At 44.0% G+C, this 13,678-nt stretch overlaps 1 protein-coding gene across 1 annotated transcript; it reads right to left on the minus strand.

Moving 5' to 3' along the window:
- Positions 1 to 1,117: 1,117 nt before the first annotated feature.
- MFSD4B (major facilitator superfamily domain containing 4B) lies at positions 1,118 to 11,971 on the minus strand. Its single transcript, XM_044251657.1, has 5 exons — positions 11,663 to 11,971; positions 11,195 to 11,416; positions 8,758 to 8,926; positions 7,309 to 7,425; positions 1,118 to 6,027 (listed from the first exon to the last, which is right to left on the minus strand). The coding sequence occupies exons 1-5, from the start codon at positions 11,969 to 11,971 to the stop codon at positions 4,811 to 4,813; spliced, it is 2,034 nt and encodes a 677-aa protein (XP_044107592.1). The 3' UTR covers positions 1,118 to 4,810.
- Positions 11,972 to 13,678: the final 1,707 nt, after the last annotated feature.

Consider the following 13,678-nt stretch of genomic DNA (forward strand, 5'->3'; position numbering starts at 1 on the left):
AAAACTTCAATTAAAAAAAGGACCATTTCTGGGACGCCTGGGTGGCGCAGTTGGTTGGACGACTGCCTTCGGCTCAGGGCGTGATCCTGGAGTCCCGGGATCGAGTCCCACATCAGGCTCCCAGCTCCATGGGGAGTCTGCTTCTCCCTCTGACCTTTTCCTCGCTCATGCTCTCTCTCACTGTCTCTCTCTCTCAAATAAATTAAAAAAAAAAAAAAAAATCTTGATAAAAAAAAAAAAAAAGGACCATTTCTAACAAGCTTGGAACCATATCTTAAGCTTTTCTGTATCCCTTCTCTACCACCTCAACCCCCACTGTACCCCCACAGTATAGGAAAATATGAAATACACATAATATCTGTGAGTTCACGTATCCAAACACACACATTCACAGCACTATGAAGAAATCAAGTGGCACTTCACAGACACTGATACAAGGTGTTCCAGAAGAACGTTATGTACTTCCATTAAAAACTTTAAGCTCCATTTTAGTAATAACTTTAAAGTGGCAGGAGAGATACAGTGCTATGGTAAACCAAAAGTTCTGGTTATGAGCAAGCTATCCTGATTATTCAATGATTCTACCTGAAATGAAATCATTTCACATGTAACCCAGGGCTCTCACAGTTTCAGGAGGGTTACTCCACTGATCAATTAGGTTTCTTCTCTTTCTTTCTTTTTTTTTTTTTTTTTTAAGATTTTATTTATTTGGGGGCGCCTGGGTGGCTCAGTGGGTTAAGCCGCTGCCTTCGGCTCAGGTCATGGTCTCAGGGTCCTGGGATCGAGTCCCGCATCGGGCTCTCTGCTCAGCAGGGAGCCTGCTTCCCTCTCTCTCTCTGCCTGCCTCTCCGACTACTTGTGATTTCTCTCTGTCAAATAAATAAATAAAATCTTTAATAAAAAAAAAAAAAGCTTTAAAAAAAAAGATTTTATTTATTTGACACAGAGAGAGAGAGAGACAGTGAGAGAGGGAACACAAGCAGGGGGAGTGGAAGAGGGGGTAGCAGACTCCCCACTGAGCAGGGAGCCTGATGCTGGGATTGATCCCTTGACTCTGGGATCATGACCTGAGCCCAAGGCAGACACTTAACAACTGAGCCACCCAGGCGCCCCCTGCTTTTTTTTTTTTTTTTTAAATAAGTTACAGTTCTTCAAACTAATAAGCAGTCCACCAGCTGCAGTGGCAGCACACTCTGAACACAAAATTCAAGTTGTTTCTGAAACTTTATCCGATAGGAGGGAATTTTTTTTTTTACTCCTTTACCCAGGAAATTATGTTGATGAGAAATGTTAAGAACTTTTCTAGGTGTTTAGAATTATAAAATACCTATCCAGGGACGCCTGGCTAGCTCAGCTGATGGAGCATACTATTCTTAATCTTGAGGGTCAGGAGTTCGAGCCCCACATTGGGTAAAGAGCTTACTTCCAAAAATAGATAAATAAAAACTTTGCATAAATTACTTATACTTGTCCCTCATATTTTTATGTACTTCCCTAATCTTCCATCTGACTTTTTTTATACCTTCATTACTTTTATGACAAAAACAGATTTTTTAAAAGGATTTTTCTATGAAACATAAGAGTAAATGAAAGATGCTCTCCAAGTGTTCTTGGACTTTACTATGAAAATTTAACTAAACTGAAATTTACTTATTCCTCTCATAGGAAGCTGCATTTAAGCAAGTTAAAAGCACAGTGGGAAAGAACATAAAATGTCAAGAGGGAAAAAAGGCTTAATTCCGAGTTAGCCCAACAACTGCCCCACCATAGACAGAAACTCCTCCATCAGATCCACTGGCCTGGCCTTTGGGGAGCCTTCCACACCCACACTAGCTCACTCAGCTTGGTACCTATAATCACTTTCGATGACTGCTAAGGGCTTCTTGTCTCCAGCCCAAACTTTTTAGTTCTCTTGAACCTTGGTTTTGCGAGTATCAGAGTGCAGCAAACACACTCTAAGGTGACAACCCAATGAATTACATCTCTGTACTAGTCTCTTCCCTTGAGTTTGGGTAGAGCCCGTGACTTGCTGTTAGCCAAGAGCATATGGCAAAGGTGATGGGATGCCACTCCTGTGATTACATCGTGTTAAAGAAGACTCCAGCTTAGCGGACTCAGGTGAGAGATTCTCCTGCTGGCTTTAAGGAAATGGGCCGCCATGTTGTGAGAGATCTACCAGAGGGCTGCCTGCAAAGAACTATGGAAGGTTCTAGGAATTGGGACTGGAGGCAGCTCACAGCCAGTGAAAAAATGGGGACCTGAGCCTACCACAGCATGAATACTGTCAACCACATACATGGCCCTAGAAGGGAACCCTAAGCTCCAAAAAGACGCACAGCTCTATCCAACAGCTTGACTGCAGCCCCACGAGACCCTGAGCAGAGGACCCAGTGAAATCGTACCCAAATTTCTGACTCAAGAAACTGTGAGACAAAAAAGTCTCTGTTGTTCGGTCAGTTAGGCGACCAACTCTTGATCTCAGCTCAGGTCTCAATCTCACGGTTCTAAGCCCCACATTTGACTCCACACTAGGCATGGAGCCTAATAAACAAAAATAATGTTGTAAACTGCTAAATCTATTATTCAGCAATAGAAAACTTCAGTATTGGTTCTTGTATATCAGCAGACACTTATCTAAGGACTGATTTTTAGAATGAATGCTAATTCTTGGAATTGTACAAAGTCTTATCCTTCCAATATGGAAATACGTCAAACTTTAACACCTACAATCTCATATGGCCATTCACATTTTGGTTTGTGGCATGCTAGTGGATTTTCCAGTGTGGATTTCCAAATTTTCTGCCATGTTCTTCTTATCATCGTTCTCTCCCTGAGCTGCATCTTCTACCCCTTAAATGCAGACGCCACAGACAGAATCCCTGTTCTAACAAGCTTCCCAGCTGCCAAAGAGCATCTACTGCCTAAATTCCAACAACCTGAGAAAAAGCAGTAAACGGAATACAGGTGGTCTCCAAACTGTAGCTAAGAGAAAAGTACAATAGAAAACGAGCAAGAAGAATACGGTTTTTCCTGTTCATTTCTCAACCAGCCCTCTCCAAAATTGTTAGGTTATACACAAACCCACACTGTGGAAGGTACTGAAGGTGAATGGGCAGTGGTCGAAAACGATACTGTATTTCACTCAAGAAAAAACAAAGGCAAATTCACAGAAATCAGATAAACAAGAGAAAGCAAACATACGGCAAGCAGGTAGAAATGAAACACTATTCACCATAAAACATGGTAAAGACAAGTAAACACAAGCTGTCATCAGTGCTAGTCATTTCTCAAAGGAGAGCTCGCACCAGCTTTGCCACATTCATATGAAGTACCCTTTGTGATCCCCGACTCCTATGCCACCAAGCCCCTTTCTAATCATTATTTTCGTTTCCCAGGTACTTCAAACTCAGGAAGGAAGAACCCTGTGTGAGGGCGGGGGTTGGGGGGAGAGTAATAGAAATATTCCAAATATAGGTCCTTGTAAATGACACTAGCAGCCTAGTTGACAGTGCCTACATGTGATTACCAGCCAGACTCGATGAGGAGCAAATCCTGTAAGAGCAAGGCCCAGACTCAGACTTCGTTACTAAGGTAGACCCCACTACTAACACAGCAACTCTCGAATAGCTTTTAAAGTCAGAACATTGCCTCTCCAAATCCCACCTGAACATCAAGAAAATCAGCCTATAAAAATAACTTTCTTGAAAATATCTGTAAAAATAGTAAAAATCTCCATAATTGAATGAATTACTGTAAGATGCCAATTGTAACATGCAACATGATTTTGTATATGTATGTGGATAACTGTTGATTAAATTTTGTCACAAAACTGTTAAGTGACCACGGGCTTTAAGACCTATCCTGATTTCAGAGCTGTTACAAATGTGAAAAAAAGGTGCATCCTAGAGCTGATGGAACACAGTACTGAAAAATGTGTTTCGCGGGTATTAAACACAGAGTCTCTTAAATCGACATGTATTCATAACCAGCAGTATTCTCAAAACTATCACTTTGTTTCACTTCTCATTTGAAAAGAAGAGTGGATGGCACTTATGTTAATTTCTAACAGACACCTTGCACGAATTTTTTTTTTTTTAACCTTTTTTTCTTGTACAAACTTTGAAACTGATGGATTCCTGGTTTGAAAATCATCTCATTGTCACTAATAGAATTTTGTATCAGGAGACAGATAAACCAGGCCTACTTAAGTGAAGGGACTGAGCATAGGGCCCCGAAACTAGTAAGCAGCAGTCATGAAGCCAGGTCTCGAAGGTTCTGTCTGCGTTCTCCTCATAGAAATCAGAAATCAAACGAAGCATCACCATTCTCCCGTGCAACACTACAGGGAGGGCAAAGCAAGTAATAAAAAATCTCTGTCCGTTTTCAAATTTGCTCTTTTATGAAACGACAATCCTCTACTTCCCTGGTGGAATACTGATGACTGACCACTTGCTCTGCTCATCGATTCAACTACTAGATGGTTTCGTTCTATGAGAACAGCACCCAGCTTCTCAACTACAAACACCTTCTTTGTGTGCTCTGAGGGGTAGAGACCGTAGAACATTACATAATCAAGCACATGCCAAACACTAGCCTCACAATAAGATCCTGCCATACGAGACCATTTGTTCTTTATGGAAAATTCTGGAATTACAGAACCTTTCAAAACTTTGTAGCATTTGCTATACTCTGACCTAGAAATTTTGATTCCCCAAAGCATGCTGATAATCTGTTAATGCTCTGCTCTGCCTGGCTTCTTTAGAACTGGAGATTATTCAAGGAGGTCAGAATAATCCATATTCTCCAGGTGTTAGTCCCTTTTTGCCTGGTTTCTTGCAAGGTGATTCACAGGGGACTGCAACACCACTGCGCTGGTGTGGGACTGTCCGGAGACTTCAGCTAAGGGCTCCGTCAAAATACTTCTAGATGTCTCTATTACAGAATTTCTCATTGTATCATTCATTTCAATCACTTCAAAATCCATTTCATTCCATTTTTCTGCCTCCTCTTCTTCATTGTCTTCCTCATAGTCATTTAGCTCAGAACTGGACAGCAAAGCTTTCTGGTCCTCGCTTTTTCTGTGCCCTTTTCGCTGTGCATGGAGAGGTGAGGTGGCTAATTTATAGAGCACGGGAAATAAAACAGTGGTGGCTATCGATGCCCCCAAACAGGTGTACAAAACTATGGGCAAATCAGGGTACTGTCCTTGAAGAACTCCAATTATTGCAGGAATAGCCATTTCTCCCAGGGCGGCACCGACAACAAAAAACGCTGCAGATTTCCCGTGGATGGTGGTGTACTGCTCAATCCAAGAAACGCCACTGGGAAACGTGGTTGCCATCGAGGCCCCATACACTGAAGTTGCTATCCAGAGGCAAACCGGGCTCTTGTCGAAAAGCACCAGCAGTAAGGACGATGCCAGGCTGCCGATGTTGCTTAATACAATCATGGTTCCGGGTTGTAAACACGTAGCAAAAAAGATTGCGAGGCCCCTGCAGGCTGCAAAGGTCCCCCAAAAGATGGAGTTCAACCCAGCCGCTTCACTTTCTTTCATGCCAGCATGGGTGGTCGCAAATGAGAAAACGTAAGAGCCGTATGTGACCTCAGCTCCAACATAAAAAAAGAAGAACAGGAAAAGGAGACAGAGAAGGGCATTGTGGTATTTAGCTCTTCGAGACCTCTGAGCAGATACTTTTGCTTTTTCCTGCCTTGAGCTTTTCTTTAAAAACAGAGCCAAAAAAAAGATAGCAACTACAAAGACGTAAGTACCGATAACAGCGTACGCCCACAGCAGATTCCTATTGTCAGGTACTCCGAGGACAGATTCTGAGTCAGCTTCAGATGACTGGTTGAGGGCAGAATGGTTCGAGTCATCCTCTGTGCGGTTCTCAGCAGACACCGTTGTGCCCAGTGCCAACTTAGCCAGCAAGGGAGCCAAAAAGGCACCCAAGGCAAAACTGAAGTGTAAGGCCTGCATATGGGGGGCTCCTCTGTCCCCCCAAATAGCCAAGATTAGGACGTTACCACCTACCAATGAAAGATGAGAAAAGTTATTATCGTAACTTTCATTATCATTATTTCATTATCATTAATCATAGTAACTTAGCAAAAAACAGTTCATTACTCTAAGGACGAGGAGTCTGTTTTACATGGCACAAGGATTAAGGTATTCTCAGTCATCCAATGTGGCAACTCGGTCAATTTTATGATTAAAGGACTCTAACCTACCACCACGGGAGAACTCTGAGCTTTGGGAAAAAATCACATACAAATGTGATTCTACAAGCTAGTAAACCACTATATCCTAGAGCCACACACATTGGCCCAATGCGTTTTATAAGACTGTTCTCATACGAGGCTGGCAGGGGGTAGAGAGGGTGGGAAAGAGATGGATATTTATTTATTTATTTATAAGCATTTTAAATACGTATGTTATAATCAGATAATGGCCAAATTACCAAATAACCTCTTGAGGAAAATTATTTATGTAAATAGCAGATGCAAAACACACGTTCAGAAACCTGAACACTGTAGGATTCTGCTGGGCCCATTACAGGAAACAAAGGTGAAAGGCAAGAAGCATCGAGTGTGTTTTCTTTCTCTTTAACATGTTTGCTGATAAACATACAACTTACCCCATAATTTCACAACCAAACCAAGCCTCAAGTATAAAATATCCCCACTCTATCAGGTGACAATAAAGCATGGGAAGAGGAGAGCTGGTCTGAGGGGTGGACAAATACCAAGGATATCGATAGTAGGTTTTAAAAGATAAAAAGACACATGGAGAGGCTCTCCTGTAGAAAGGCAGAGCCTTTTTGTGAGGGGGGAAAAAAAGAGAGAGAGAGAAGGAAAAAAACACACAGCACAGGTTTCTCTTAGTTCAAAAGGCAGAGTGCTTTTTAAATTGGATAGCTGCTTCTATGATTCTTCAGCCAAATATGGTTCCAAAGTTAGTTTAACCTATTAAGCCATCAATTCCTCCTACACCACATTGATCAAGTTCTATCCCAAAATGAAAACCCACTCACCTGCACCATAATTACCCACATGGGGGACCCATTCCTGTTTGGATACTGCAAGCCAATAATCCCTCACTGAACAGAATTCTTTAAATTTACTCAAAACCAGGCACCCTACTTGGCAGGAAGCATAGTTGCCAGAGGGTGGTTCTGACTGGGTGACCCCATGAGCAATGCAGTAGGTCGGTGTCATTTTACAATGCAAATGACAATTTGATGTCATCTGCTCGACTTTTTCTTGTAGGAAGTCCCTACTCCCAGAGATGACCCCGCAGGGCTCACTGACCTGTATCCAGAATGCCAGCTGAGACACCAAAGATGGACATCATGACAATCAGTAACACTGCTGTCTTACAAAACGGAACAAGATAAAGACCAACTGTGGTAGTCAACATTGACACCCCTGAAAAGAAAGGTAAAAGTCAGCTATAAGAAACAATATTCACACACAGTCATGAATCAAGTCGACATCATAAAAACTCCCATAAATGCAAGGTAGGTCAAATTGCAATTGAGTAATAGTAAGTAGATGAGAGATTCAGCGTCTATAAACGGTTATTTCCTTTACAAGCTTTCATAATCTTTACGGACTATAAAATATAAGATAATCTAACACATTTCTAGCACTGCTGATAATCAAACCATATACTACAGGGCAAAGTTCTACAGCAAAACTGACAACTCAAATATATTTAGATATTTCCTATTTTAAAAAGAGACTTTTGGGGCACCTTGTTGGCTCAGTGGGTTAAAGCCTCTGTCTTCAGCTCAGGTCATGATCGCGGGGTCCTGGAATGGAGCCCCACATAGGGCTCTCTGCTCAGCGGGGAGCCTGCCTCCCTCTCTCTCTGCCTGCCTCTCTGCTTACTTGTGATTTCTGTCAAATAAATAAAATCTTTAAAAAAAAAAAAGACTTTTAATCAAAATAAATACATCAAAAAATAAATAAATAAAAGGAGACTTTTAGGTATGAGGTAAAAAATTAAAGAGAGAAAAATAAAATGCAGCTATGATACTTTGTAGTAGAAATGTATTAAGTAATTTAGCTTGGGAATAGGGAGGGAAATACAAGAGAGCAATATGTTCTCAACCCACTTTGGAAATCTGAGCAATTATTCATTTATTCATCAACAACAGTAAATTAATTCTTCTTACTTCCAAAGCAGTTTTATCACTTTAATCCAGATTTTCTTTAAACGTGTCTATCTCTTCAAAAAAGAGGAAGTTAAAAGCTTTGCCATCTATTTGAAGGGCGAGGTAGAGAAGTCTGGAGGAATCGTGAACATGGGGCAGCTACAAAAATCTAGCCTACGTCATTTGGCCCCCAGTACTTCCCCTCAGTTCAGGGTCTAGAATGGGCAGGTTCAAGGAATTCATTCTAGCCTACGTTCATTGGCCCCAGAAGATGTGCCCTAAACCCTGAGAAGCAGAGTTCTTTGGACAACTAGTACGTGATCCCAGGGCAGGGAGGGGGGAGGTGCCTAAATTACAGTGATGGTCAGGAAGGCTAAAGATAGTAACACATTCTAGGGCTAATCTAAATTTCCAGAGCAGCCCCATACAGACTCCGGGTAACTGCTGAGATGAAAACAGGCACCAAGGAAAACCCGATTTCCACTGAGGACACCAGAACACTACCCATTTGAGTTGTCAACCATAGCATGTTTCACATTTAAAAACAAACTGTAAATTCCTTGAAAGTAGCCATAAAAAGCTAAACTTGGTCTTTACTTACCCAAAAGTAGAAAATGATTCAAAATGTCAAGAAGAACTCCACCAATTACTGAGCCACTCAAAAATCCAAAGGCACGGCCCACGAAAATCAGAGAAAGACTGCTCATATTGCGGTTCACGTTTGTTGCCAAATCTTGAAATGTCGGTCCCAGTATTGCAACACTCATTCCCTGAAATTTAGAAAGACAGTCTTTTATTTATAATCATTAAGATAGTGTTTATCTGCGATGCCTGGGTGGCTCAGTGGGTTAAGCCGCTGCCTTCGGCTCAGGTCATGATCTCAGGGTCCTGGGATGGAGTCCTGCATCAGGCTCTCTGCTCAGCAGGGAGCCTGCTTCCTCCTCTCTCTCTGCCTACTTGTGATCTCTGTCTGTCAAACAAATAAATAAAACATCTTTTAAAAAAAAAAAGATAGTGTTTATCTGCGTGGTATTTTTTTTCACTACTAAAAAGGGAGGAGGAGGGGCGCCTGGGTGGCTGTCGGTAGAGAAGCCACCTCTTTCTGCTTTCAGCTCTGTCATGACCTCAGGGATGTGAGATCGAGCTCCACGCTGGGCTCGGAGCCTGCTTGAGATTCTTTCCGTCCCTTTCTCTCTCTCTGCCCCTCCCCCACCTCTAAAAAATTAAATTCAATTAAAAAATAAAAAGGGAGAAAGGGATTTCAGTGAAATGTAGGGAATCACTTTAAACCTCACAGTCAGGAAAAATTCAGGATGACAGTACTAGGACTCCTAGAACTATGGGACACTGTATTTGGTGTGTCAAATCCTACTGTTTTTCTAGTTTAACAACTCTCAAGTTTAAAAAAGTTCTTTAATTTTCTTTGGCGCTCTGCTGCGATTTTGTTTCCTTTTTGAACAATACCACAAAAGCCTCTTGTATTAACAGTGAAATGTAACATTAAAATTGTTTTTGAAATAGTTTTGTGCAGTTTGAAATATACTGTATGCACAAATAACACAGGAATTTGATGTTAAAAATTTAAATTATCAAACCAGCATAAAAATTTAAGTTATCAAAACAGCATTCCTGTTTTCTGATGCTGTCAAAACAGCAATATTTCTGGATGCACATGGTATCCTTCTTCTGACACACCAAAGTACACAGGAAATAGACAATTCAAATGTTTCTAAATCTGTATTGCTCTTCAAAGAAAACCCCAAGCCATCAGAGAATATTTGTTGGACACTTAAAAATATTTATTGGATATTTCTAATGGGTCTATGTGTCAAGAATAATTCATTCTAATTGGACTGCTCAAAATACAGGTTTGCATCCTGCCCAAGTCAGAGCAGTCCCAGACTAAGGGCAGAGCGAGCACTGGTACATGGAGGGAAGGCTGAGCTCCATCTGCAATCCAATTCCTTGCTGATTGCAAAGCACTTAAAACAGGACCTGGCACAGGAGAGGGCTCAAGAAGCATCTGCAATGATTTTTCTTTTTTTCAAATCAAAATACTCTAGGAATCCATTGTCACTCAAGTGAAAGATGCTAAGTGACTTTCTCAGAGGACTGAGAAGCGACTCTCCTCAGAGGGACTGACTCACCCTACCAAAACCCCAAGATCGCAAGTCTCTACAAGTGGTGAGAGGATCTCCAGAAATTAGGGACTCATGGAGCAGCCAAGGGGTTTGTCAAAAGGCTCTTCTAGTCTTGTAGTTTGCTCGAATCTAACACTGAAAGATGTAAAAGTTTGTTTTACATAGGATTGTGGGCAGAATAAGAAACACATTATTCCTGCCTCCACCACTTAAAACCCGCTGTGTGGGAGCCCCTGGGTGGCTCAGTGGGTTAAAGTCTGTGCCTTCCGCGGGGGTCATGATCTCAGGGTCCTGGGATCGAGCCCCGCAACGGGGCTCTCTGCTCAGCAGGGAGCCTCCTTCCTTTCCTCTCTCTCTGCCTGCCTCTCTGCCTACTTGTGATCTCTGTCTGTCAAATGAATAAATAAAATCTTAAAAGAAAAGAAAAACCAGCTGTGTGGTCCGGAAGTCATTTTCCCTCTCTGGGTCCATTTCCCCCTTCTGCAAAGATAAGGGGTTGGTTGAACTTGGTCAGGCAAGGAAGAGGAAATACCAGAAAAGCGGCTTTGTGTAATAATCTGGGGTCTGCGTGGGCTCATGGGGGGGGGGCAGGGCCTATAGACCTGGCAATACCCCCTTGCATCTACTCCCCACCCCACGCAGAAGTAGGAAGGTTTGCTGGAGCTGACAAATATACTAGGAAAATCAATTTCGCACTTGACAATAACCCTCCAACATTAGAACATTAGCAGTGTGCCCATTTTTCAGATTAAGAAACTAAGGTTGGGGCCAGACGAACGCGCCCAAGGTCACGCAGTTTGCAAGTGGCCGAGGTGAGACTCGAACTCAGAAGCCGGCGTTCTCTGCAGGACGCCTGCTCAGGCCCCGGCCTGGGAGGATTCCAGCCCCGGCTCTCACCAGCCCCAGGAAGGCAGCACACAGGATCACGGTGATGAACCAGCGCAGGACGCTTCCAGCCTGGCGGCCCCGCCTGGAACCCGCCACCGCCACCGCCTCTGCCTCCGCCTCATTCTCCGCCGCGGCCTGGGCCCCGAGGAGCCGCTGCCCGGCAGCCGGGGCCCCGGCCCCACGGAGTTCCACCTCCAACTCCAGTTCGGCGGCTGAGGAGAAGCGGTCTTGCTGCCGCCCAGCTTCTCAGCGGAGCCTCGGGAGCCGCGAGCCAAGCCCCGGCCCCGCCCCTCCAGGCCCGGCCGTGCCCTCGGCAGCCACTTCCCCAGGACCGGCCCCTCGTCGGGGCGGGGAAGTCGAACTTCGGGACCCGCCGGGTGCTGCAGGCCGGTGACGCCAGCGCTTCAGCCCGCGAGGTGCCGGAGGGGGTCACGTGGCGGAAATGTGGCCCCTCGCCAACCGCGGCCGCTCGCAAACCGGAAGTTTAGGCGGTTGCCTGGGAGACGGGACGTGGCGCCGGGGCCGTCGCATCACACACAGCTGAGCCCACAGAAGCCCAGGGAGCGGGCGCCGCGTGGCGGAGTGAGCCGGAGCTGCAGCCTGGGCCCCGCGGGAGCGTGAGTAAGACGAGGCCACGCGGTTGCGGGCGAAAAAGCGGGCCAAGACTGGCAAGGTCTGGCTTTGCACCCGCTCCCGGGTCTCCTCGCCGGGCAAAGGGAGCCCAGTGGTCTGTCCCTTGTGCAGCTTTCTAGAATTGCTGCCCTCTCTCCTTTGAGCTGCATCCATCTGTCACTCGGCCGCATTTGTTGACCTTCCTATGTGGGCGTTCATGGGTGTTCCTGAATCCTCCGAACGACACTCCAAAGTCCGGGTTATCGTCGTTTTACAGATCGCAGGATTAAGTCAGAGAGAATAAGTAGCAAGGTGCCCAGGGTCAGCCCCGAATCGGGGGCTGTACATAGTGTGACAGTAACTCAAGAGTCCGGACCCACAGCCGAGGTTTCAAGCACACTCTGGCTCCAGTCCCGGCAAGTGATACCATTGTCAGAAACTGGAGCAGGGTCCCCGAGTAAAGGTGTGCCGGTGGAGAAGGAAGGCCTCGACTTCTTTACCCAGTTCCAGCTTTTTGTTCCCTTTTGCTCTTTGACCAGATCAAGACCTCAAGACGTGTGAATTTTTTTTTACCGTCTTTCGGAAATGTGCTATTGCGCCCGATGACGTTTACCCTCACTGCAAACCTAAAGCTCTTCATCGTTTCCTCTCCAGCCCATCTCTCCAGCCCCATCCACTTGGTCCTGGAGCCTTTCCCAGTTTACCTCAGAAAGCACGGGCGCTGTGATTTAAGAGAACCTGTTTTCGATTTCAGGATCAGGGAAGGCCTCTTTGAGAAAAGTCTGATGTGGTTGAAACGAAAGGCATATGTACTGAAGGGAAGAGAAGGTTGTACGAGAGGCAGGTTGCAAAGGATTTTGTAGCGTCCTCCATGGAGTTGTCGTCTTGAGCGACACACCTCTGACTTGCTCACTGAGATTTAATATAAGCAAAAATACTCTGTAGGAAGTCAAGCTTCACAGTATTTCATCTTTATTGCCTAAAACCAAGCTCCTTTTTTTTTTTTCTAAATAAATTTGCCCCTCTTCTGTGATATTCCATGCAGATATCACCACCCACCTGGCTATATTTGTAAGGATCGTGAGATCCTGTCTTTATGCTTCTTTCTTTCTTTCTTTCCTTCTCCTGCCAACTTTACCTCCATAGATATTTCTGGAACCAGCTGTCTATGTTATTATCACAGACTACTTTTAGAACTTTATAACTTCTCACCAAAATTATTCCTCTAAGCTCCTAATTGGTTTTCTCCACTCTAGTCTTCTGGAACTTTCACCAAATTTGGGAAGTTTCTAGCCATTACTTTTTCACATAATTTTTCTCAACCTCTTTCACCTGTCTTTCTGGGACTCTAATGACTTGTATGTTAGACCTTCTGATGCTGTTGCACAGGTCCCTGATGCTCCTGTGTTCTTTTTTCCAGCATTTTATCCCATTCTGCTCTTTAGGTAATTTCTGTTAACTTATCTATCTTCAAGTTCAGGGCCGCTTTCTTTCATCATCTCTATTGTGCTATTACACCTAGCCAGTGAACTTGCTTCTTTCAGATAACTGATCAGCTCGAAATTTCTACTTGGGGGTCTCTTTCATGCTCTGTTTCTCTGCTGAAAATGTCTTTCTTTACATTTATCTCACCTGTGTTTATCTTTACCTCCTGCAACACGTAGAAGCTGTTTAGAGTCTTCGTCTGAATATTCCAACACCTGTGTTTTCTCAGAGTTGTTTTGGTGATTGTCTCTTCCCTCAGGATTTGTCCACAGTTTTCTGACACGTGTTCACCTTAAAAATAAAACAGCCAGTTATTTTAACAGCAAAAATGGATTCATTTGGGAAAGACAGAAAATTGCAGTCTGGGATTGCCAGCTATGGCAAAACCATCGGAAG

The sequence above is a fragment of the Neovison vison genome, chromosome 1 (genome assembly GCF_020171115.1).
Source record: "Neovison vison isolate M4711 chromosome 1, ASM_NN_V1, whole genome shotgun sequence".
Lineage (NCBI taxonomy): Eukaryota > Metazoa > Chordata > Mammalia > Carnivora > Mustelidae > Neogale > Neogale vison.